The sequence below is a fragment of the Macaca fascicularis genome, chromosome X (genome assembly GCF_037993035.2).
Source record: "Macaca fascicularis isolate 582-1 chromosome X, T2T-MFA8v1.1".
Taxonomy (NCBI): Eukaryota; Metazoa; Chordata; class Mammalia; order Primates; family Cercopithecidae; genus Macaca; species Macaca fascicularis.
In genome coordinates this window covers 78,371,511-78,395,740 of record NC_088395.1, presented here as the reverse complement: position 1 = coordinate 78,395,740, position 24,230 = coordinate 78,371,511, and the positions used below count along the sequence as shown (strand labels likewise).

At 50.7% G+C, this 24,230-nt stretch overlaps 2 protein-coding genes across 3 annotated transcripts; one reads left to right on the top strand and one right to left on the bottom strand.

Annotated features, from left to right (window-relative positions):
* Positions 1-683: 683 nt before the first annotated feature.
* LOC102125617 (uncharacterized protein CXorf49-like) lies at positions 684-4,685 on the bottom strand. 2 transcript variants are annotated; one of them, XM_005593933.5, is made up of 6 exons: positions 3,197-4,685; positions 2,504-2,660; positions 1,880-1,959; positions 1,557-1,602; positions 963-1,004; positions 684-856 (listed from the first exon to the last, which is right to left on the bottom strand). In XM_005593933.5, exons 1-5 carry the CDS (start codon positions 4,424-4,426, stop codon positions 964-966), a joined length of 1,554 nt encoding a protein of 517 aa, XP_005593990.3. In that variant the 5' UTR covers positions 4,427-4,685; the 3' UTR covers positions 684-856; position 963. The 2 variants fall into 2 exon arrangements, with proteins under 2 accessions (XP_005593990.3, XP_045239544.2); XM_045383609.3 differs by lacking the exon at positions 963-1,004 and having other exon boundaries at positions 3,197-4,575.
* A 629-nt stretch (positions 4,686-5,314) lies between these two features.
* On the top strand, positions 5,315-9,252 carry LOC102125231 (uncharacterized protein CXorf49-like). Its single transcript, XM_005593932.5, has 6 exons — positions 5,315-6,693; positions 7,271-7,427; positions 7,971-8,047; positions 8,331-8,376; positions 8,931-8,972; positions 9,079-9,252. The coding sequence occupies exons 1-5, from the start codon at positions 5,470-5,472 to the stop codon at positions 8,969-8,971; spliced, it is 1,545 nt and encodes a 514-aa protein (XP_005593989.3). The 5' UTR covers positions 5,315-5,469; the 3' UTR covers position 8,972; positions 9,079-9,252.
* Positions 9,253-24,230: the final 14,978 nt, after the last annotated feature.

Sequence of the window (24,230 nt, the reverse complement as noted above, 5' to 3'; positions counted from 1 at the left end):
CTGAAACCAAGGAGGGAGACCTAATGGGATTTGGAAACACAGGTTCAAAGATGAGGGCTAATAGAGGAACTGAGGATGTCACACGGGTTTCTGGCCCAGATGAACTGACCGTGTGCATGGTGGCACTGGAGGGACCTAATGGCTCCAGAAAGAGGACTGGTCCCCTGAGTGGGAGGATGAGCTCCGTCGTGCTCCTCAACAGCATGGAAATAACCATGCAGGAGAGGTGACCAGCATCAAGCCACAGGGAGAGCAAGGATGCTCATGACGGAAAGGACAGTAACATGGCAGAACCGTGACAGTGAACCGCAGGAAGAAAGGCAAGAGAGACTGCGGTTCTGAAAGGAGGCATTCAGTTCCTCCTGAGGGTGAGGGAGAGTAGCGCTGAACAATGGGAAATGTGAGACCCCAAAGTAGGAGGAGACGAGGAGGGAACATGAGCAGGGTGTGTTGGGAAAAGGCAGAAAATGTTCCTGTGGCGGGGCAGGGCCCCTACAGCACCTAGACCCAGGCACTATGGTGACTGCAGGGCTGCTGCTCAGAGGCCGGCCCAGGCGCCCTGCAGGGAGAGGCCCCACCACAGAGAGCCAGGGGAACTGTTCTTCAAGCGCCAGAGAACGGACCAACACCCCACACCCCCCAACACTCCCAACAATTGCAGAGAGGGTAGACCACAGACCACAGAATATGAGAACGACTTTATTTCAAACTGCTTTGAACTGCGTTGGGAGGGGGCAAATGCAGCGGAAGAGCAGAAGCCCTGGCTGAAGAGGATATGGAGGGAACCCGCTTGGCTGCAGCTCTGGAGCTCCAAAGGTAGCAGTTGTTCATCTTGTAGGAAGATGCTGGCTCCAACCTGTGAAACAGAGCAGGCTCAGGGACGGGCCCCCAGCCAGGGCCAGCCCACAGCCCTCCTAAGCTACCGGAACTGTGGGAAGGGGCATGGTGTGTGCAACACTCACTTCAAAGGTCCTGGAACTTGTCAGTGAGGAACTGCATGGCCGCTGAAACAGAGAGGCAGAACCAGGCACTCCAGACCCAGGGAAACAGAAACCCACCCCCTGCCCCCGTGGAGAACCACCTAGCCCTGCAACCAGAAGCCCCTCCAGCCCTGGTACTGACTCACCCACCCATCACCTGAATTAAATGTGGAAATGCCTTCTAAGCGGGAAAGTGGTTCTCAGGTGTTGGGCCATCCCAGAACCGTTCAGAAACGTTTTTCAAAGACAGATAAGCCAGCCAGCAAGCAAAAACCGTATAAGCCGTAACAGGCAGCAGTTAAAGGAAAATACATGAGGTATCTCTAACCGTCCTAAGAGAAGATCTCTGGGACTCGTTTTTCAAAATGTACACGGAGTTCAGATGACACACTGCCGTCTGTGCACATCCCTAGCTGGAAAGGCACAGAAGGCTCCAGGGCCAGGCCTGCTTGATTCTCTTCCCCAGAGGAAAGTCAGTCCCAGTGACACCACCTGTACCTGCAGTCCACCCCCATCCCCGGCACCTGCAGAAAGACACTGCTGTCCATCCCTGCCCCAGCCAGGGCTCCATCATACCTAGTTGGTCTCTAAGGTCATCAATTTCCATCTGCAGCAGGATGCACTAGCCCAGGAGACACCGGTGGAAGATAAATGGTTAGTCAATTCTGGCCTCCTCTCTCCCTGTTCTCCATCTCTCCCCCAGTCCTTACAGCCCCCATAGCCTGCAGCCCAGTGGTGAGGTGTATTGGCACAAAACCCTCAATGGAAAAGAGGCACCCACTCTGCATGGGTTATGGTAGGCAGAGGGGACTGGGGGGACACCTAAATCAGTTTAACCTGGACATGTATCCCACCATCTAGCATGGACCTTGATTTCTAAGAGTCACACACAGCATTACCCGAGGACAGCCCTGGGCTCCCGGGGGCTGCTGCTGCTGCCTTTCTGGTCTTGGGGGATGGACAAGTGGCTGCTGGTCACCTGAAAGAAAACACAAAATCCAGCTTCCAAGCCTCCTAGGGAGGTGGAAGAGACCTAGCAGGGTCTAAAGTGAAGCACCATCACCCTCTGCTGGCAACACATTGCCCCTGCTCTGCCCAGCAACTCCAACCATCCCTCTGGGACTGTCTTCCCTGTTCTCCTGTATGAGCCCATGTGCACCCTTGGCCCCCTAGCGTTGTGACTCCCAGGTTGGACGCCAGCAGCGGGGCAGCCACAGTCAGGCCCTGGGCGGGCCAGTGTGGCTGAGCAGGACTTAACAGAAAAGGGCTCCGTACCACCAAAAGTCTTCTTCCAGAGTTGGAGTTTGGGGCACTGCTCCAAATCGCCCCCCACCACACAAACCCCACTCAGAGAGGACGATGTGACCTAAAGCCAGCCCCATCAACACCCCATTTCCCGTGGGACACCTGCCTGGGTGGGTAGGGAAGCCTGGGAGCACGGCTAAGCCCCCATAAGCGACAGAGACAGAGGTTTCTCTCCCGACCCCTCTCCCCTCCACCCCTATCAAACCCGCAAGACTCACCGGAGGGTGCATGGCATCTGGGCACCATGCGTCTCAAGGTAAAGGCCGAGGGCTGTGAGGTTCCTAGTACTTGGGGAGCTCTGACGTTGGGGTCACCACTGCTGTATTCTCCACGACGCACGGACAGGGAAATCAGCTCTGGCTTCTGTGTGGGAAGCTAAAACAGAAATTTCTGAGTCGGGCTGGCAGTGGGGGTGGATGGTGAGTACACATGGGGAGGGGCTGTGTTAAGGTGGAGACTCCAGAGTAATCTCATTAGCACTTTCTCCCTCAGTCAGCCCCAAGACAGGAAGGCTTGCTTAACAGCTAGGGAAGGAGGAATTGGGAAGTTGATGAGTCTACACGCCCAAGCTTTGCGCCCCACACATTAAGGAGTCCCGCAATCCAAACCAGCTGCCAGCCCTGCCTTCCATCCCAGCTCCTCTCTCGGAGAGGAGGCAGAACAACTGCAGAGTGTCCAGAGCCAGGCCTGGCACAAACAAAGTGCTCCCTTTAATGTGTGCCCCTATGAGGTGGACTCCAATCGGGCATCCTAGTGTCCCTGGGCTCCCGATGACAACCCTCGAGCAAGGGATAGAGGGGGAATGGGTAAACAGGTGTGTGCTGGAAGAGAGGTGGGTGGGGGGAGACAGAAGAGAAAGAGGAGGAGAGAGAGGAGAAGAAAGAGGAGTGCAGCGAAGAGAACCTACTCACTTGGGCCCTTGGGACGTCATCTCTATTTTGGTCATTATCTTCTCTGGCCGCAGCCTGGGACTCCCTGGTTTTCCTTCCTGCAGGTTTCTTCCCAGGGCTGCTGTGCTTGGGCTCCTTGGGTCTCGTGGACTTCCCCAGGAGCCCCACACCAGAGACTGGCGGGAAGCTGGCTGGATCAGGTGGAACTACTGAAAGTCTCTGCCCCCAGGCAGGAAAGGCTCCCCGCAGGGCCGGTTTTGGCGCACCCTCTAGGGATTTCTTCTCCTGGGTCACCTTCCTTCCCAGAGGGCCCCGGGGTAGGGGCCCTCTAACGGCAGCTCCTGAGCAGCTGGGCCTGACCCCCACCTTTCCCCACACCATGCTCTGCATTTTCTTCAAGGAAGGCGCATCCAGCTCTCCCACGGCCGGCCTCTCTACTACTGGGGTGAGTCTGCGGGGAGGAGAGGTCAGGAGAGGTCCCTGAACCTGAAGGTAACTCTCCCTGCGGTGGAAACTGGGGCGTCTGCAAGTGTCTGCTGGCTTCTTGGGGCTTCCGGGCTTGGCCTGGCTTCCTTCTTTGGTGCTAATGATCACCCTAATCACCGGTAAGTCGCTGCTCTCATCTGTGGAATCAGAGTCGTCACTATTCAGCCCGGCGGGGCCTTCCGCAGAGGGCTGCTGGGGATCCACTTGGACGCTCAATCTGCTCTTCAAGCCCCTTTCTGGGTTCTCCCAGGCCGGTCCTGGCCCAGGAACACTGAGGTGGAGAGGGCCACCGGAGGACTGCTGCCATTCTCCAGGGCAGGGGTTCAGCGCGCCTCTCCCACTGGGACCAACCTCCAGGTCCGCCCAGATGTCAGTGGACCCTTTGGCAGCGGCGCCTTCTAGGGACGGGTGTCCCTGGACGCTGGACGGCGGCATGATGGTGGCTGACTCATCAGCCAGGTAGAAAGAGTAGTCCACACCGTCCCCTTGGTCGTCGACCGGGGTGCCAGGCCGGCCTTCTCGGCCCCAGAGCACCACCCTTCCCTGCTCTATCAATTCGCTCTCAGGCTCGAAACTGAAGCCCTCAGGATCTGTGAACCCGCTCTCCCCCTTGCCCTCACCACTGCGCTGCCCCCTCAAATCGAGGCCTCGGCCGTGGCCGTGGCCCTGTGGGGCTCCGGGGCTGGCGGCGTGGGCCCCGGCCTGCTTGCCACCCTCCGGGCCGAAACCAGCCCCGCAAACGGACACTTCATCTGTGGAGCTCATGGCGTCCGCCAGTCCAGACAGCCCAGGCTGTGGGGAGACGGTTGTCCTGGTAACAGTGGGAGAGGAGAGCTGAGCCCAGCCAAGCCCAGCCGAGGGGGACACTCTCAGCTTTGAGCCTGAGAGCGAACTGAAAGAGCAGCAAAGGGTGGTGTTCTGGGGCCACAGGAACAGTGAGGCCTTTGGGACACCGCCACCCTCACCACAGTCGGCTCACGAGACGTCACTGACAGCGCGAGGCTTACGGGCTCCCTCAAGGCCTGCGTCCTGCCTTCTCATTGTTCCACGCCTTCTCATTGGTCTGCCCATCACCAACCAGCGCGCCCCTTGTTGGACGAGGCTTCCGGGCTTTACCCAATCAGGAAGCAGACTCTTGGATTGCCCCAACGCCCGTCATTTGACTGGGTGGGTGTACTTGGGTCGGGTCTTGGGGCCAGGGCCCACTGGAGCTCTCGATCCACCTCTTTCTTCCTGTCCTGCTGCCTCTGGCCAGGCACCTACTTTCCAATGACAGTCACATCTCTGAGCCCCAGTGTTCCATTGTAAGGCGGAGGTGAAGGGGAGAGCTGCCCCCAGCTCATAAGCTTGGGAGAATAAATGTCCTGATGCACGAGAAGCACCAGGCACACAGAGGAGCAATCATTAAAAAGTAGGGAGGGAGCAAAACAGCAAGAAAGAGATGGATTGAGAGCTCCAGTGCACCCCGGCCCCAAGACCCGACCACAGCGCATCCACGCGAAAGACGGGTGTCGGGGCAAACAAAGAGCCTGTGTCCCGATTGGTTAAAGCCCAGAGGCTTCGCCCAACAAAGGGTGCGCTGGTTGGTGGAGGGGGGACCAATGAGAAGGCTCGACACCTGGGTCGAAGGCGCGCGGAAGCCACGCGCTGTCTGGGACACTTAGTACTTCCGCCTGCTGTGAGGGCAGCAGGGTCCCGAAGGCGTCGCTGTTCCTGTCCCGTGGCCCGCTTGGCTGGGCTTGGCTCTCCTCTCCCGCCATTACCAGCACGACCGTCTCCCCATAGGCCAGGCTGCCTGAACTGGCGCCATGAGCTCTCCCGACGAAGTGTCCGTTTGGGGGGCTGGTTTTGACCTGGAGGGTGGCGAGCAGGCTGGCACCCGCACGGTCAGCCCCGGAGCCCCACAGGGCCACGGCCGTGGCCGAGGCCTCGATTTGGGGGCACCGCGCAGCGGCAAGGGCCAGAGCAGGTTCACAGATCCTGAGGGCTTCAGCTTCGAGCCTGAGAGCGAATTGATAGAGCAGGGAAGGGTGGTGCTCTGGGGCCGGGAAGGCCGGCCTGGCACCCCCGTCGATGACCAAGGGGATGGTGTGGACTACTCTTTCTACCTGGCTGATGAGCCAGCCACCATCATGCCGCCGCCCAGCGTCCAGAGACACCCGTTCCCTGAAGGCGCCGCTACTGAAGGGTCCGCTGAAAACCGGGTGGACCCGGAGGTCGATCCCAGTGGGAGTGGCGCGCTGGGCCCCAGCCCTGGAGAATGGCAGCAGGCCTCTGCCGGTCGTCTCCACCTCTGTGGTCCTGGGTCAGGCCGGGCCTGGAAGAACCCAGAAAGGGGCTCGAAGAGCAGATTGAGCGTCCAAGTGGATCCCCAGCAGCCTTCTGCAAAAGGCCCCGCCAGGATGTCTACCCACGACTCTGATTCCTCCGATGAGACCAGTGACTTACCACTGATGAGGGTGGGCATTCGCCACAAAGAAGGAAGCCAAGCCAAGTCCGGCAGCCGCAAGAAGGCAGCAGACACATCCAGACACTCAAGCTTCCACTGCAAGGAGAGTTACCTGCCCGTGCCAGGCCGTTTCCTGACCTCTGCTCCCCGCGGACTCACTCCAGTCATGGAGAGGCCGGCTGTGGGAGAGCTGGAGGACTCTCCCGGAAAGAAAATGCAGAGCAGGGCCTGGGGAAAGGTGGAGGCCAGGCCCAGCTGCTCAGGAGCTGCCACTGCAGGGGCCGTGCCCCGGGGCCCTTCAAGGAGGAAGATGGCCCAGGAGAAGAAGTCCCAAGGGGGTGCCTCTCAGCTGGCCCTGGGGAGATCCTTTCCTGCCTGTGGAGAGAGACTCTCAGCCGCTCCCCCGGAGCCGGCCACCTCCCAGCCCTTGTCTGGTGTGCGGCCCCAGGGGATCTCCAAGAAACGACAAAAGCCTAAGCACAGCAGCCCTGGGAAGAAACCTGCAGGAAGGAAGACCAGGGAGTCCCAGGTTGCGGCCAGAGAAGATAATGACCCAAATAGAGATGAGGTCCCAAGGACCCAAGTGAGTAGGCCCTTCTCACTCTCCTCTCCCTCTTTATCTTCTTCCTCCTCTGTCTCCCACCATACCTCCTCTCTTCCAGCACACACCTGTTTAGCCATGCCCCCTCTATCCCTTGCTCGAGGGTTGTCATTGGGAGCCCAGGGATACTAGAATGCCCAATAAGGGTCTTTGTTGTAGGGGCACACGTTAATGGTGTGTGACGGACATACCTCCGGACACTCTGCAGGGGTCCTGCCTCCTCCCCCAGAGAGGAGCTGGGATGGAAGGCAGGGCCAGCAGCTGGTGAGGTTGGGGTGATCCCCTAAAGTGTGGGCCACAAACCTGGGGCATCTAGGCTCATCAACTTCCTGACTCCTCCTTACTTAGCTGTTGCCCGAGCCACCTGGAAGGGAGCCCGGGCTATCTCAGTATCCCCAGTGTTTTCCCTGGCTGGGCTCTGCCTCCTGGCATGGGGCTGACTGAGGGAGAAAGTGCTAATGAGATTAGGCTCCAGAGTCTCCACCTTACCACAACCCCTTCCCACATGTACTCACCACCTGCCCCCACCGCCAGCCCGACTCAGAAATTTCTGTTTTAGCTTCCCACACACAGGCCAGGGCTGCCTCGCCTATCCGAGCATCGTGGAGAACTCAGCAGTCGCAACCCCAACATCAGAGCTCCCCAAGTTCCAGGAACTTCAGAGCCCTCTGCCTACAGCCTGGGAGGCCTCCTGCCCAGACGCCATGCACCCTCTGGTGAGTCTTGCGGGTTTGATAGGGGTGGAGGAGAGAGGGATCGGGAGGGAAACCTCTGGCTCTGTCGCTTCTGGGGGCTAAGTCTTGTTCCCATTCTTCCCTGCCCACCCAGGCAGGTGCCCCACGGGAAATGGGGTGTCGACGGGGCTGGCTTTAAGTCACATCCTCCTCTATGAGTGGGGTTTGTGTGGTGGGGGGCGATTTGGAGCAGTGCCCCAAACTCCAACTCTGGAAGGAGACTTTCAGCGGTATTGAGCCCTTTTCTGTTAAGTCCTGCTCAGCCACACTGGCCCTCCCAGGGCCTGGCTGTGGCTGCCCCACTGCTGGCATCCAACCTGGAGTCACAACGCTAGGGGGCCATAGGTGCAGATGGGCTCACAATGGGGAACAGGGAAGACAGTCCCAGAGGGATGGTTGGAGTTGCTGGGCAGAGCAGGGACAACGTGTTGCCAGCAGAGGGTGATGGTGCTTCACTTTAGACTCTTCTAGGCCTTTTCCACCTCACTGGGAAGCTTGGAAGCTGGAATTTGTGTTCTCTTTCAGGTGACCAGCAGCCACTTGTCCATCCCCCAAGACCAGAAAGGCAGCAGCAGCCCCCAGGAGCCCAGGGCTGTCCTCGGGTAATGCTTTGTGTGGTTCCTAGAAATCCAGGTCCACACTAGATGGTGGGATCCGTGTCCAGGTTAAACTGATATCTGTGTCCCCCCGCCCCGCCCCATCACCACCTTCTGCACCCCACAGAGAGAGGATGCCTCTTTTACATCGAGGGATTCATGCCAACCCACCTCGCCACTGGGCTGCAGGCTGTGGGGGCTGTCAGGGCTGGGGGAAAGAGGGAGGACAGGGAGAGAGAAGGCCAGAATTGACTAACCATTTCTCTTTCTCCGGTGTCTCCTGGGCTAGTGCATCCGGCTGCAGAGGGAAGTTGAGGACCTTAGAGACCAACTAGGTATGATGGAGCCCTGGCTGGGGCAGGGATGGACAGCGGTGTCTTTCTGCAGGTGCCGGGGATGGGGGTGGACTGCAGGTACAGGTGGCATCACTGGGACTGACTTTCCTTTGAGGAAGAGAACCAAGCAGGCATGGCCCTGGAGCCTTCTGTGCCTTTTCAGCTAGGGGTGTGCACAGACAGCAATGTGTCATCTGAACTCTGTGTATACTTTGTCCACGAGTCCCAGAACTCTCCTTCTCTTACAACAGTTAGAGACACCTCATGTGTTTTCCCTTTAACTGCTGCCTGGTATGGCTTATACGGTTTTTGCTTGCTGGCTGGCTTATCTGTCTTTGGAACACGTTCTGAACAGTACTGGGATGGCCCAACACCTGAGAACCACTTTCCTCCTTAAAAGGCATTTCCACATTTAATTCAGGTGACGGGTGGGTGAGTCAGTACCAAGGCTGGAGGGGTTTCTGGTTGCAGGGCTAGGTGATTCCCCACGGGGGCAGGGGGTGGGTTTCTGTTTCCCTGGGTCTGGAGTGCCCGGTTCTGCCTCTCTGTTTCAGCGGCCATGAAGTCCTTCACTGACAAGTTCCAGGACCTTTGAAGTGAGTGTTGCACACACCATGCCCCTTCCCACAGTCCCGGTAGCTTAGGAGGGCTGTGGGCTGGCCCTGGCTGGGGGCCCGTCCCTGAGCCTGCTCTGTTTCACAGGTTGGAGCCAGCATATTCCTACAAGATAAACAGCTGCCAACTTTGGAGCTCCAGAGTTGCAGCCAAGCGGGTTCCCTCCGTATCCTCTTCAGCCAGGGCTTCCTCTCTTCCACTGCGTTTGCCCCCTTCCCAACGTAGTTGAAAGCAGTTTGAAATAAAGTCGTTCTCATATTCTGTGGTCTCTGGTCTACCCTCTCTGTGATTGTTGGGAGTGTTGGGGTGTGCCAGGTGTTGCTCCGTTCCCTGGAGCTGGAAGAACAGTTCCACTGACGCTCTGTGGTGGGGCTTCTCCCTGCAGGTCGCCTGGGCCGGCCTCTGAGCAGCAGCCCTGCAGTCACCATAGTGCCTGGGTCTAGGTGCTGTGGGGGCCCTGCCCAGCCACAGCAGCATTTCCTGCCTTTCTCCTACACACCCTGCTCATGTTCCTTCCTTTTCTCCTCCTACTTTGGAGTCTCGCAGGTCCCCTTCTTCAGTGCTATTCTCCCTCTCCTTCAGCAGGAACTGACAGCCTCCTTCCCGAACCCCTGTCTCTCACCTTTCCTCTTGCGATTCACTGTCCCGGTTCTGCCCTGTCACCATCCTTTCCATCACGAGCATCCTTGCTCTCCCAGTGGCTTCACGTGGATGGCCTTTCCTGCACGGTTATTTCCATGCTGTTGAGGAACACGACAGAGCCCAGTCCTCTTTCTGGAGCTATTATGTCCCTCCGGTGCCACCACGCACACAGTCAAGTCATCTGGGCCAGTAACCTGCGTGGCATCCTCGGTTCCTCTTAGCCCTCACCTTTGAACCTCAGTTACCAAATCCAGTCAGGTCTCCTCCTTAGTTTTAGTAGCCAGGTGGAGGCAGAAGCCACATCCTGGTGGGAAGCTGAGCCAAAGAGAAGATACATGGAGTGCGGAAGAAAAGGGCAGGGTAGACTCTTGGTTGGAGATGGGGACACTGGATCTGTTCTGGTGCCTGCGGGCCAACCAGGTAGTAACTGCGGGCCGGGAGATACACGGAAGGCGGCTTCCACATCCTTGGCATCCTATAGGCAGCCAACAGTCCCTTCAGCAGCCAGTCAGCTCCATACCCTTGATTTGAAAATGGCCGCTGCTTTCCAGGGCAAGTGTCGATGCTAGGTCTGGCTGTTCTTGGATGGTCCCCGTGAAATATCATTTCACCACCCCCAAGTTCGCAGGTTTTTATTCATGTGATATTTCCATGTCCCTGCTCAGTCTTCCAGACTGCCTCTCGAGGTCACACAAGATTTCCTTGAGCTCCCTATTCTGCCTTCATCCTCCCTGACAGTTGGGATCGCCCACTACCTTCAGCCCGAATCCTGGACTGGGTGGGCCCCAGATTCGGGCACAGATTCTGATTCCAGTGAGGAGGTGTGTGTAGGTTCTCCCTGCTCCCATCGCCAAGAGACTGGGTGTTGAATAGACAAAGACAATCGAAATGCAGATACCATTCAAGGTTTGTGTGTGTGTGTGTGTGTGTGTGTGTGTGTGTGCGCGCGCACGTGCACGCGCGCGCACGCGTGCCTGCATGAGCATGCCCCTGCATGCACCCGCTTGGGAATCAAATTAATTGGGGGTGCTCTCCCTTGAGCAAGAAAGGGCTGATTCACAGAGTGGAGGCAGTGATAAAGGATCCATGAAGGATCAAATGTGTAAAAGCAGGGCTGGGATCTACCTTTGACAAGAGGTGGTGTTCAATTCTAACACCTAGGAGGGTGCAGAGTGGGACAAGTGGGACGTCCCCAAACACAGCAATGGGTGTCAGGCTCTCAGAATGCTGGAGGTGCCACAGTAGGATCCCGATCCTCCACGGGATGAATGGGATGTATCAGCACTCCCGTGTGTGGGTGCAGTGATAATGCCTCAGAGTCGCTGGTTGATGTTTCATCTAGGAAGCAGGGAGCTCCCATGGGAAGGTGCCATGACTTGAGGTAAGGGAGACACAGGCAGGTGGAACAGTGCAGGTGGAAAGCCGGAAAGAGGGACTACCCTGGGACAGCTGGTCAGGCTCGGTACCCGCCTTCCCACATACTCTCACTGTGTCTCACTGCTGGGACGGGGTGAGACCATCACTCACGTGAAGGGCCAATCACGGGCTGTTTACATCTCTGTTTACCCACAGTGGCGGGGACATACTCCATTGACATCGAACCCCTTGCCTGAGAGAGTTGGCTTCATTCCTCAGGCCAAGGCTTTGGCCCTGACACAGGTGGTTTTTTCTTGCAGAGACAACACAGTAGACTGGTGTCTGGGGGAAGACATGTGTCAGGGACTCTCCAGCTTGGGTTTTTGCCACTGGAGACATCTAGGCAGGTTCTGGTGGGGGAAGAACTCCAGCCCCAGTCACTGCCCCGGGGGGAATGGGCCATGGTCGACACGGTGTGGAAGGGGAGAAGCCCGTGGACAGAGTCACGGAAGGCATGAACCCATCCCCTGGTGGCTGGATTTGCCAGTCCCGCCTCTCAGCACACCACCTCGGTTCCATAGTCAGACCACTTCCAGCACAATAATGGAGCTGTAACATGTACACTCCAGGCCATGGTCGGGCGGAGCCTTCCTCTTCTCGGGGAAATAAGTGCAGAATATGAGGCTCCTTGGATTAGAGGAATCCATCTGGGCCCCAGTGGAGAGGAGGAGGTCGAGCACCTCCACTCATTCAGTGATCCCCTTTTGCTTTTCCCTCAAGCCTCCTTTCCCACCAAGAGGATTGTGGGGTCCAGCCTGGAGAGACTTAGATCCCCTCCCTCCTTGTCCTGCCACTCAGCTCAGAGGGGCTCCGGAGGTCTGGTGAGCTGCGTGTGCCTGCCCTTAATGCAGCCACGGTGTCGGAGCCCTGAGCAGAATCCCACCTACACCCGGTGCCAGAGCTGCCACAGGTACATTTCCATATGAGACCTCTTACTCTGTTGGCAGAAAAGAGCGTCTCCTCTTCAGACTCCAGCTAGGGCCGAAGGTGTGCAAGTCTCCTAGCACGCCCGCCAGCCACAGTGCCCATGGGTGGCCTTCCAGGGTGTGGCGGAGGCCCAGGGCACCGCACACGGGGATGTGAGATGGCAGTCATAGGATCATAGTGGTCATGGTGAGTAACAGCCATGAACTTTAGCCCGCCTGGAACACACTCCTGGGTGAACTCGGACAACCTCATGCACATCTGTCCTCAGCCTCCAGGCCAAGAACTCCTCCTTTTCCCCACACATTTTGTCATTATCCTTTTCCTCAAAGGATGAGGCCAACACCAGTGTTTGCCAGGTACGGCTGCGTAGGCTGTGGCTGCCAGGGTGGCCGTGCAAACTCTATCTGTGGGATCCCAGGGTGCCCCGTTCTCATGATCCAGCGTGAACGGCGCCCATGTGGTTGTGCAGTGTTGAAGTCCAGGTCACTACCATGCAGAGCAAGGAACGGAACGTTAGCAGGGTTTTGGAACCCTCCTGTTTGCCCCATCCCGATCACTACCCCCCCGCTTTGCACACCCCAGAGGAAATCACTCTGCTGACTTTTCCAATAATCACTCACTTTCCTTTAAGTATTAATAATTGCCATTTAATAACCCTCACCAACATATAAAAGTTAGAGGCAGTTAAATGTAAAATTATATGTTTGAAACATAATACACACACACACATACACTCTCTCTCTCACACACATACACGCACGCGCACACACACACACGGGGATAACTCAGAAGCCAGCCATTTGACAGTTATAAGGTGATCAAGCCAGGTAACTACTACCCAGGTCATGAAACTGTACATTGCACCTTTAGAGAATTGGGCTCTGAGTGTCTTTCTCTGAAGGAAGCCAAATACGCATGCTACATACTGTGTGATTCCACTTATATGACATTCTGGAAGAGGCAAAATTCTAGGAACAGAAAACAGATTGGTAGTTGCCAGGGTCTGAGGGTTAAGACGAGGAGTTCACTACAAGAGGGCGTGAGGGAACCTGGGGGGGATGCCGATGCTCTGTATCTATATATATTGTGCTGGTGTTTTTACAGCCATATGCATTTGCAAGATCTCATAGACCTCTAAGTAAGTTATAGCCCAATAGTCCTAACTTTTTAGGAAAAAAATAATGTCAGCAATACATCTCGAATGGATAATGATATTTACTCAATACCTTTTGTGACTACGAAGAGCATGTTTCTCTCCCTGAATCTGTTAATGTGGAGAATTGTACCACTGTATTTTCTGAAGGGAAATTAAGTTTGTATTTCTGGGATGAAGCCGATATTAGTCATGCCATATTAGGTATTTTCCTTTTCATATCCTGTACGCTTCCGTGTGCTAAGATTCTGGTTCCGATTTTTACTTCTATGTCATGAGCCTGTGATTGATCTGCAATATTTCTCTAGGTGTCCTTGCAGGATTTGGTATCGAGGTTATGCCAAGCTCATACAGTGAGTGGAGGATTGTTCCTCCTTTTTTTTTTTTTTTTTTTTTTTGAGACGTAGTCTCACTCTGTTGCCCAGGCTGGAGTGCTGCAGTGGCACGATCTTGGCTCACTGCAAGCTCTGCCTCCCAGGTTCACGCCATTCTCCTGCCTCAGCCTCCCAAGTAGCTGTGACTACAGGCGCCTGCCACCACATCCAGCTAATTTTTTCTTTCTTTTTTTTTTTTTTTTTTTGTATTTTTAGTAGAGACGGGATTTCACCCTGTTAGCCAGGATGGTCTCGATCACCCGACCTCGTGATCCACCCGCCTCAGCCTCCCAAAGTGCTCGGATTACAGGCGTGAGCCACCACGCCCGGCCCCTCCCTTTCAATTTTCTGCAGGAGTTTGTGTCAAATGGAAGATATGTATTCTTAGGATGTTTGTCAGGATGTGGTGCGGAATCCTGGAGTTTTTTAGTGGAAAGCATGTGACTACTGCTATCTTTCTGTAACGATTCTGGAACGGTTCAGGTTGGCTATGCCTTCTTGTGTCAGTCTTGGCGGGTTTTGTTTCCTAGCGACTGGTTACCTTTTGCTTTGTTTTCAAACTGACTGGAATAAAATGGTCCAGAATATCCCCCTTCATCCCAGATTGCATTTGTTAAAATTAGGGAGCCATGGGAGAGTTGCACAGAAAGCCCAAGGAGCACCCATACGTGTATTCTTCTACTGGATCCTCCAGTTGTTACCATTTTCTCACATTTGCTTCATCCCTCCCTCCATCCTGCACTCCCGTCTTTCTCTGAGCATGTGTGCATGCTTCTATTTTTCAATGCTTTGTGGAATCGTTTGAGACCCATTTGAATCAGTTAGATCCATTATCCCTAAATACTGCAGCATGTATCACCTACAAGGAGGCATGGTCTCCCACAAAACCTTAATGCCATCATGACACTCAGGAAATGTAACATTGAAATCACACAATTTTCTACTGTAGAATCACATGAAACATTTTCGATTTTCCCCATGGTCCCATAGTGTCCCTCATGGTTGCTTTCTAACAAAATTCTCTTTCCAACCAAACATCATACTTTGCATTAAGTAGTCAAGTCTCGGCCGGGCGCGGTGGCTCAAGCCTGTAATCCCAGCACTTTGGGAGGCCGAGACGGGCGAATCACGAGGTCAGGAGATCGAGACCATCCTGGCTAACACGGTGAAACCCTGTCTCTACTAAAAAATACAAAAACTAGCCGGGCGAGGTGGCGGGCGCCTGCAGTCCCAGCTACTCGGGAGGCTGAGGCAGGAGAATGGCGTAAACCCGGGAGGCGGAGCTTGCAGTGAGCTGAGATCCGGCCACTGCACTCCAGCCTGGACGACAGAGCCAGACTCCGTCTCAAAAAAAAAAAAAAAAAAAAAAAAAAAAAAAAAAAAGGAGTCAAGTCTCTTTTGAGACAGGGTCTCCCTCTGTCGCCCAGGCTGGTAGGCAATGCCGCGAACCCGGCTCACTGCAGCCTCGACCTCCAGGCTCAAGCCATCCTCCAAGCTTAAGCTTGGACCTCCTGAGTAGCTTGGACTACAGGCACACGCCACCATGTTTAGCTAATTTTTAAAATACTTTTTGTAGAGACGGGGTTTCACCGTGTTGCCCAGGCTGGTTTGGAACTCCTGAGCTCAAGCCATCCACCCACCTAGGTCTCCCAAAGTGTTGAGATTACAGGCGTGAGCCATGGTTCCCGGCCTGTCAAGTCTCTTCAGTGGCCTTTAAAGTGTGCTTTAAAGCAATGTTTAAAGTGTGCTTTAAATCACTGCAGCTGTTGTCAGGAAGCCCTTGAACTTAGGTTTGTCAAATGTCTTCCTTGTGATTAAACTCAGGTAAGTTTAACATTTTTGGCAAGACTATTGCATAGCAGACGTGCTGTCCTTCTCGGTGCATGACATCGGCAGATTCTCCATGTAGGCTTCTCTTATGACTGGCAATGTTCATCTTGACCATGTGGTCAGAGTGCTGTTCCGGATTACTCCATTGTGAAGGTGCCATCTTCTCTTTGTATTTAATTAGCTATGTGCTGTTACTGCATGGGCACTGTATGAATATGCAGTTCCCCCACAATATCCTCTTTCTGTCTTTTGGATGTCTGCATATGATATGATTTGGATCTGTGTCCCCACCAAGTCTTGTGTCAAACTGTAACTTCTAATGTTGGAGGTGGGGCCTGGTCGGAGGTGACTGGGTCATGGGGCTGGATTTTTCAGGAATGGTTTAGCAGCATCCACTTGGTACCGTCCTCGCAGTCGCAAGTGAGTTTTCATGAGTCTGGTCATTTAAAAGTGTGTGACACCTCCTGCTGCTCTCTCTTGCTCCTGCTCTTATCATGTAACATGTACCTGCTCCTGTTTCACCTTCCACCACGATTGCAAGCTTCCTGGGTCCTCCCAGAAGCAGAAGCCACTACACTTCCTGTACAGCCTACAGAACCATGAACTCTTTTCTTTATAAATGACTTGGTCTTGGGTATTTATTTACAGCAACACGAGAATGGATGTAACATCATTTGTGCTTATTTCTCCCTTTTCTTTCCTGATAGCGGTGCCCTTCTCCCTTGTTTTCCTGACCAGTCTCACAACAGTTTTAACAATTTCATTCTTCTTCCAAACACCCAACTTCTGGTTTTGTGATCCTTATGCTTGTTTTCCCTTTCACTGATTTCTGCTTTTACCTTATTTCCTTCTACTTTCCTTGGTCTTATGTTGCTCTTGTTTTTCAAACTTTTTCTCATTAACTGTCTGCTATTCTATTTTATATGGTTTGGTTGTGTCCCCACTCAAATCTCAACTTGAATTGTATCTCTCAGAATTCCTACGTGTTGTGGGAGGGACCCAGGGGAAGGTAATTGAATCATGGGGGCCAGCCTTTCCAGTGCTATTCTCGTGATAATGAATACGTTTCACAAGATCTGATGGGTTTATCAGGAGTTTCTGCTTTTGCTTCTTCCTAATTTTCTCTTACCACCACCACATAAGAAGCACTTTTTGCCTCCTGCCATGATTCTGAGGCCCCCCCAGCCACGTGGAACTGTGTCCAATTAAACCTTTTTCTTCCCAGTCTCGGGTATGTCTTTATCAACAGTGTGAAAACTGTCTAATACAGTAAATTGGTACCAGCAGAGTGGGGCATTGTTGAAAAGATACCCAAAAACATCGGAGCAACTTTGAAACTGGGTAACAGCCAGAGGGTGGAACAATTTCAAGGCCTCAGAATAAGACAGGAAAATGTGGGAACATTTGGAACTTCCTAGAGACTTGTTGAATGGCTTTGCCCAAAATGCTGATAGTGATATGGATAATAAGGTCCAGGCTGAGGTGGTCTCAGATGGAGATGAGGAACTTGTTGGGAACTAGAGTAAAGGTGACTCTTGTTGTGTTTCAGCAAAGAGACTGGTGGCATTTTGCCCCTGCCCTAGAGATTTGTGGAACTTTGAACTTGAGAGAGATGATTTAGGGTATCTGGTGGAAGAAATTTCTAAGCAGCAAAGCATTCAACATGTGACTTGTGTGCTGTTAAAAGCATTGAGTTTTAAAAGGGAAACAGCAACTTGAAGCATTCCCTTTGAAAACTGGCACAAGACAGGGACGCCCTCTCTCATCACTCCTATTCAATATAGTGTTGGAAGTTCTGGCCAGGGCAATCAGGCAGGATAAATAAATAAAGGGTATTCAATTAGGAAAAGAAGAAGTCAAACTGTCCCTGTTTGCAGATGACATGATTGTATATTTAGAAAACCCCATCGTCTCAGTCCAAAATCTCCATAAGCTGATAAGCAACTTCAGCAAAGTCTCAGGATACAAAATCAATGTGCAAAAATCACAAGCATTCCTATACACCAATAACAGACAAACATAGAGCCAAATCACGAGTGAACTCCCATTCACAATTGCTTGAAAGAGAATAAAATACCTAGGAATCCAACTTACAAGGAGAAGGACCTCTTCAAGGAGAACTACAAACCACTGCTCAACAAAATGAAAGAGGATGCAAACAAATGGAAGAACATTCCATGCTCATGGATAGGAAGAATCAATATAGTGAAAATGGCCATACTGCCCAAGGTAATTTATAGATTCAATGCTATCCCCATCAAGCTACCAATGACTTTCTTCACAGAATTTGAAAAAACTACTTTAAAGTTCATATGGAACCAAAACAGAGCCCGCATTGCCAAGACAATCCTAAGCCAAAAGAACAAAGCTGGAGGCATCATGCTACCTGACTTCAAACTATACTACAAGGCTACAGTAACCAAAACAGCAAGGTACTAGTACCAAAATAGAGATATAGACCAATGGAACAGAACAGAGCCCTCAGAAATAACACCACACATCTACAACCATCTGGTCTTTGACAAACCTGACAAAAACAAGAAATGGGGAAAGGATTCCCTATTTAATAAATGGTGCTGGGAAAACTGGCTAGCCATATGTAGAAAGCTGAAACTGGATCCCTTCCTTACACTTTATACAAAAATAATTCAAGATGGATTAAAGACTTAAATGTTAGACCTAAAACCAAAAAAACCCTAGAAGAAAACATAGGCAATACCATTCAGGACATAGGCATGGGCAAGGACTTCATGTCTAAAACACCAAAAGCAATGGCAACAAAAGCCAAAATTGACAAATGGGATCTAATTAAACAAAAGAGCTTCTGCGCAGCAAAAGAAACTACCATCAGAGTGAACAGGCAACCTACAGAATGGGAGAAAATTTTTACAATCTACCCATCTGACAAAGGGCTAATATCCAGAACCTACAAAGAACTCAAACAAATTTACAAGAAAAAATCAAACAACCCCATCAAAAAGTGGGCAAAGGATATGAACGGACACTTCTCAAAAGAAGACATTTATGCAGCCAACAGACACATGAAAAAATGCTCATCATCACTAGCCATCAGAGAAATGCAAATCAAAACCACAATGAGATAGCATCTCACACCAGTTAGAATGGCAATCATTAAAAAGCCAGAAAACAACAGGTGTTGGAGAGGACGTGGAGAAATAGGAACAATTTTACACTGTTGGTGGGAGTGTAAACTAGTTCAACCATTGTGGAAGACAGTGTGGCGATTCCTCAAGGATCTAGAACTAGAAATACCATTTGACCCAGCCATCCCATTACTGGGTATATACCCAAAGGATTATAAATCATGCTGCTATAAAGACACATGCACACATATGTTTATTGCGGCACTATTCACAATAGCAAATACTTGGAACCAACCCAAATGTCCATCAATGATAGACTGGATTAAGAAAATGTGGCACATATACACCATGGAATACTATGCAGCTGTAACAAAGGATGAGTTCATGTCCTTTGTAGGGACATGGATGAAGCTGGAAACCATCATTCTGAGCAAACTGTCACAAGGACAGAAAACCAAACACCACATGTTCTCACTCATAGGTGGGAATCGAACAATGAGAACACTTGGACACAGGGTGGAGAACATCACACACCAGGGCCTGTCATGGGGTAGGGGGAGGAGGGAGGGATAGCATTAGGAGATAGACCTAATGTAAATGACAAGTTAATGGATGCAGCACACCAACATGGCACATGTATACATATGTGACAAACTTGCATGTTGTGCACATGTACCCTAGAACTTAAAGTATAATATAAATAAAGAAAGAAAGAATAATAAATAAATAAATAAAAGGGAAACAGCATAAAAGTTCAGAAGCTTTGCAGTCTGACAATAAGGTAGAAAAGAAAAACCCATTTTTTTTTTAGGAGAAATTCAAGCCAGCTGCAGAAATTTGCATAAAGAGCAAGGAGACTAATGTTGATCCCCAAGACCCTGGGGAAAATGTCTCCAGGCCATGTCAGAGAACTTCAAGGCAGCCTCTCCCATCACAGGCCCAGAGGCCCAGGAGGAAAAAGTGGTTTTGTGGGCTGAGCCCAGGGTCCCCATGCAGTGTGCAGCCTAGGAACCTGGTGCCCAGCCCTCCAGCCATGGCTGAAAGGGGCCTATGTAGAGCTCGGGCTGTGGCTTCAGAAGGTAGAAGCCCCAAGCCTTGGCAGCTTCCCTGAGGTATTGAGCCTGTGACTGCACAGAAGTCAAGAATTGAGGTTTGGGAACCTCTGCCTAGATTTCAGAAGATGTATGGAAATATCTGGATGTTCAGACAAAAGTTTGCTGCAGAGGGGAGTCCTTGCGGAGAACCTTTGCTAGGGCAGCACAGAAGGGAAATGTAGGGTCAGAGCCACCACACAGAGTCACTACCGGGCGACTGCCTAGTGGAGTTCCCATACGGGTGCACTTGATAATTATTTATTAAACTATGCACATAGATCGTGATGTTTCCTTTCTGTGCGTTGCCTACCACCATAAGCGGAGAAAAAATAGTGCTAAGAGAAGTAACATTGCATTAAACAGTTAAGTATTTTATAACCAGAAGGATAACCAAATTATTTTCTCTATTTATAGCAGATCTCTTTGAGAGTAGTAATATCCATTTATTGATAATAAGAGTTTTATTTTCAAATTCTCATAGATTTCACTAAACATCATAGGAATGATGCTTACATAATTGTGATATTAATTTCGATGTTTTGGTAAATATTTTATATTTGGGTGGCAAGTTTTCATTCACAATTTGTGACTTTGTGCTGGAATCTCATGCACTTGGTACAATTTCTCAGGGGAGATTTGTCACCTCCCCATCCACCTATTCTCAGAGGTGGAGGACCACGAACTGGAGCAAAAGACCAAAAAAACAAAATCTAAACACATGTGCCTTCAATGTAATACATCAATTTGACCAGGTGAGGGCAGTGCCGTTTTAAGCCGTTTGTTGGGATGCAAGTGGAGGCAGCTAGTGATTTCATGCCTTTTGAGCTTCTCTTCTCTACTGTTAGCTGCTGGGATTTAAAGGGCCATTTGTGCCAAATTAAAGTGGAAGCAGCGTTGGCAATCCTTCTGATGGGCTCCTTTGCCTGTTTGGCACTTCCATCTTAACGCCAACCTTGCCAGCTGCTTTCCCCAGCAACTCTTTTCTTCCTGTTTCTTCTCCTCAGGCCCAACTAAGACCACTGATGTGCTAGACAAAGCACAGGGCCCTGACAGACAGAGAGATAGCAGGCTGGAGCGCACAGCCCTTTGGGGCCTTATTGTTTGTTGTGAATAAAGCCAGAGGCACTTTCCTAAAAAGTCAACCTCCATCCCAGGATGAGTTTCCCCGGCTTTTGTTTCTAGCCTTGTACTCCCCCAGGGTGGCTTGAGTGAAGGCTCCACACTGGTTTATGGCATCAATAGGGTCAAGTAGGAAGAATGCTGTGATTATTTATTTCATCAATTCATGAAATGAAATAAAAATTATTCCCTGGAGCCAGGCTCAGTGGCTCATGCCTGTCTGGGAGGCCAAGGGGGGCAGATCTCTTGAGCTCAGGAGTTCAAGACCAGCCTGTTCAACATGGTAAAACCCTGTCTCTAGGAAAAATACAAAAAATTAGACAGGTGTGGTGGCACATGCCTGTAGTCCCAGCCACTTGTGGGGCTGAGATGGAAGGATCGCTTGAGCCTGGAAGGTAGAGCCTGGCAGTGAGCCAAAATCACCACTCACCACTGCGCTCCAGACTGGATGACAAAGTGAGACCCTGTCTCCAAAAAAAAAAAAAGAAAAAAAGAAAAAACTATTACTGGTTATCTGGGAGCCACCCCTCTGCCTAGAGATAAATAGCAATTTCCATGATAAGTACCACTCCATTCCCTGATTCCATTATTTACAAGTCCAGCAACTGTAAGGACTTACTTAAGGTTGAGTGAGAAGCAGAAATCAAGGAACCACTTACGTTGAAACTTTACTTTACTACTTAAGTAAAGAGTCTTCTCAGATTCTCATTAGGGATTTTTCATCTTTTCCAACTACATTTTTTTTTTTTTTTTTTTTTTTTTTTTGAGACAGGGTCCCACCCTCTCACCCAGGCTGGAGTGCAGTGGCATGCTCATAGCTCACTCCAGTCTCGAACTCCTGGGCTCAAGCCATCCTCCTGCCTCAGCCTTCCAAAGTGCTGGAATTCCAGCTGCGAGGCAGCACACCCAGTCTTTTTCATCCCTTTAAACTACATTTTCTTTATTGCTAATTCTATCATACCATTAGAAGAAATTTGAGGGGAAAATTATTTTGCAAATAATTCTAGGACCCAAACACCTCAACTGATTTTTTTTCTCCATAGTTCTTGCTCTAAGATCATAGAAGTACAGAATATTGGAACTAGAAGAACTCTTGGAGAAATTTAACAGGCCAACTCATGGTCAGTATGCGAGTGAGGAATCTAAGAGCTGGAGGGGCAGTGCCATGTTGAGGCCACCAGATAGTTCAAGGCTGCACCTCCTCAGTCTCCATTTTGTCCTTCAGCAGGGCAGAAGCCACTCTATCTCCTCATACTCAGGCCTCATGTGGATTGATATCGAAGTTGGTGCAGCTTCTTCCCAACCTCTTGACTAGTTCTAAGCGCTACAATCTATCCCATTTGCTGTCAGTTACAACTAGAGCCAGATTAGCCCATGAGAGTATCTTGGGTGAAGAAGCAGCTGTTGCCTTTACTCCATCCACAGGACCTGGGGTCACCCAGGATGGTTGTCTCTTGGTATTGTACAGTTCTGTACGGGCACAACAGATGGTAGAGTAAGGTAGGACAAGCGCTAGACGAGGAATCAAAAGGCTCTCTCCTAACCTGCTGAAAAGCACTTCCCCTTACAGAACCTCCATTTCTCCATCTGTGAAAACAGAAAGGTGGCCTGGAACAGTGCTTCTCAACCTGAGGTCCATGAACTTTCTGAAATTGTGTGCAGAGTTGTGGGAAGTGGTGCTTACAGTCTCCTAGGGAGAGTGTATAGAGCTGTCATCTCATTCTCAAAGAGTTCCTATTATGGGCAGAACTGTGTTTCCCCAAAATTCATATGTCTAAATATCAACCTCTGATGCAACTGTATTTGGAGACAGGGCCCTTAGGGAGGTAACTAGGGTTAAATGAGGGTGAGGCCTAATCCAATAGGACTGGTGCCCTTAGAAGAAGAAGAGACACCAGAGTGCTCTGTCTCTCTCTCTCTCTCTCTCTCTCTCTCTCTCTCTCTCTCTCTCTGTCTCTCTCTCCACCACCCCTTTAAGGACATAGTGAGAAGGTGACTGTCTGCAAGCCAGAAAGAAGACTGTCACCAGGCACTTAATTGCTGGCACCTTGATCTTGGACTTCCAGCCTCCAGAATTTGAGAAAGATTTCCTTCGTTTGAGCCACCCAGCCTGTGGCATTTTGTTATGGCAGCCTGAGCTGACTAATACCAGTCCCACAACCCAGAAAAGGTTCAGTCACTAGATCCACTCATCCCCAGATACCAAGCTTGGGCATTCATGTTCTGCAGCAATGTGTCTCTAGATATTTTGTAGACTTCTTAAGTTTTGAACCTTTCATACACGTATTTTACATAATTGTGATTATAGCATATATACAAATATATTCTCCCTTTATTCTGCTCAGAATTGGGCAGCATATTTATTATTGCAACATACTGTGTTTTCTATCAGTTGCATAGCACAAGTCTGGATCTATATAAACCCATATCAGTTTAAGTCCTGATTCTACCACCTACTTATTACCTCTGTGACCTTGAGCAAGTTATAACGTATCTGTGCCTTGTATATAAAATGGGGATAAGAGCTGGGTGCAGTGGTTCACGCTTGTTATCCCAGCACTTTGGGAGGCTGAGGCGACAGGATCAGCTGAGGTCAGATGTTCGAGACCAGCCTGGCCAACATGGTAGAACCCTGTCTCTACTGAAAATATAAAAATTAGCCAGGTGTGGTGACACACGTCTGTAATCCCAGCTACTCGGGAGGCTGAGGCACGAGAATCCCTTGAACTCAGGAGGCAGAGGTTGCAGTGAGCTGAGATCATGCCACTGCACTCCAGCCTGGGCAACAGAGCGAGACTTCATCTCAAAAAAATAAAAATAAAATGGGGATAAGATTAGTATCTGTATTAGTCCATTCTAACATGGCTATAAAGAACTGCAAGACTGGATAATTTATAAAGAAAAGATGCTTAGCTGACTCACAGTTCTGCATGGCTGGGGAAGCCTCAGGAAACTCACAATTATGGTGAAAGGGGAACAGGCATGTTTTACATGGCGGCAGGTGGAGCAAGTGTGTGAAGGAGGAACTGTCAGACACATAAAACCATCAGATCTCACGGGAACTCACTCACTACCATGAGAACAGCATGGGGGAAACCGCCCCCATGATCCAATCACCTCCCACCAGGTTTTGCCCTTGGCTTATGGGGATTATAGGGATTGTAATTCAAGATGAGATTTGGGAGGGGACACAGAGCCAAACCCTATCACTATCTATCTCAGGTAGCCATGATGATTATCAAATGACATACTGTATATAGAGGACCAGGAATATATTAAAGTTTCAACAAATATTAGTAGCTCTTATCATTGTTGAATACTGAAGTTGTTACCAGGTTTTTTGCTTTTATAAATTATATTGCTGTGATCAAATTTCTTTGTACATAGAGAATTTTTCTTCTTTTAAACAATTTCTTGAGGTTAAATTCCCTAGAGTAGTGTAACTGGGTCAATAGTTAGATTATTTTTTCTTATAATTTGGAATTTTTATTTTGTTTTTATTGAAATATCTCATTTATATTTACTGAACTGTTTATCTCTTCTGCGCATACATTTTTAAAATGTGTTAGTCCACATAAGC

Coding starts and splice junctions, on each gene's coding strand:
- LOC102125617 (XM_005593933.5), bottom strand. CDS start 4,426: ATGAGCTCCACAGATGAAGTGTCCGTTTGCGGGGCTGGTTTCGGCCCG. Junction 2,661..3,196: donor ATGACGTCCCAAGGGCCCAA/GTGAGTAGGTTC, acceptor TTTCTGTTTTAG/CTTCCCACACAGAAGCCAGA. Junction 1,005..1,556: donor TGACCTTAGAGACCAACTAG/GTATGATGGAGC, acceptor TCTCTGTTTCAG/CGGCCATGCAGTTCCTCACT.
- LOC102125231 (XM_005593932.5), top strand. CDS start 5,470: ATGAGCTCTCCCGACGAAGTGTCCGTTTGGGGGGCTGGTTTTGACCTG. Junction 8,048..8,330: donor GAGCCCAGGGCTGTCCTCGG/GTAATGCTTTGT, acceptor CTCCTGGGCTAG/TGCATCCGGCTGCAGAGGGA. Junction 8,377..8,930: donor GGACCTTAGAGACCAACTAG/GTATGATGGAGC, acceptor TCTCTGTTTCAG/CGGCCATGAAGTCCTTCACT.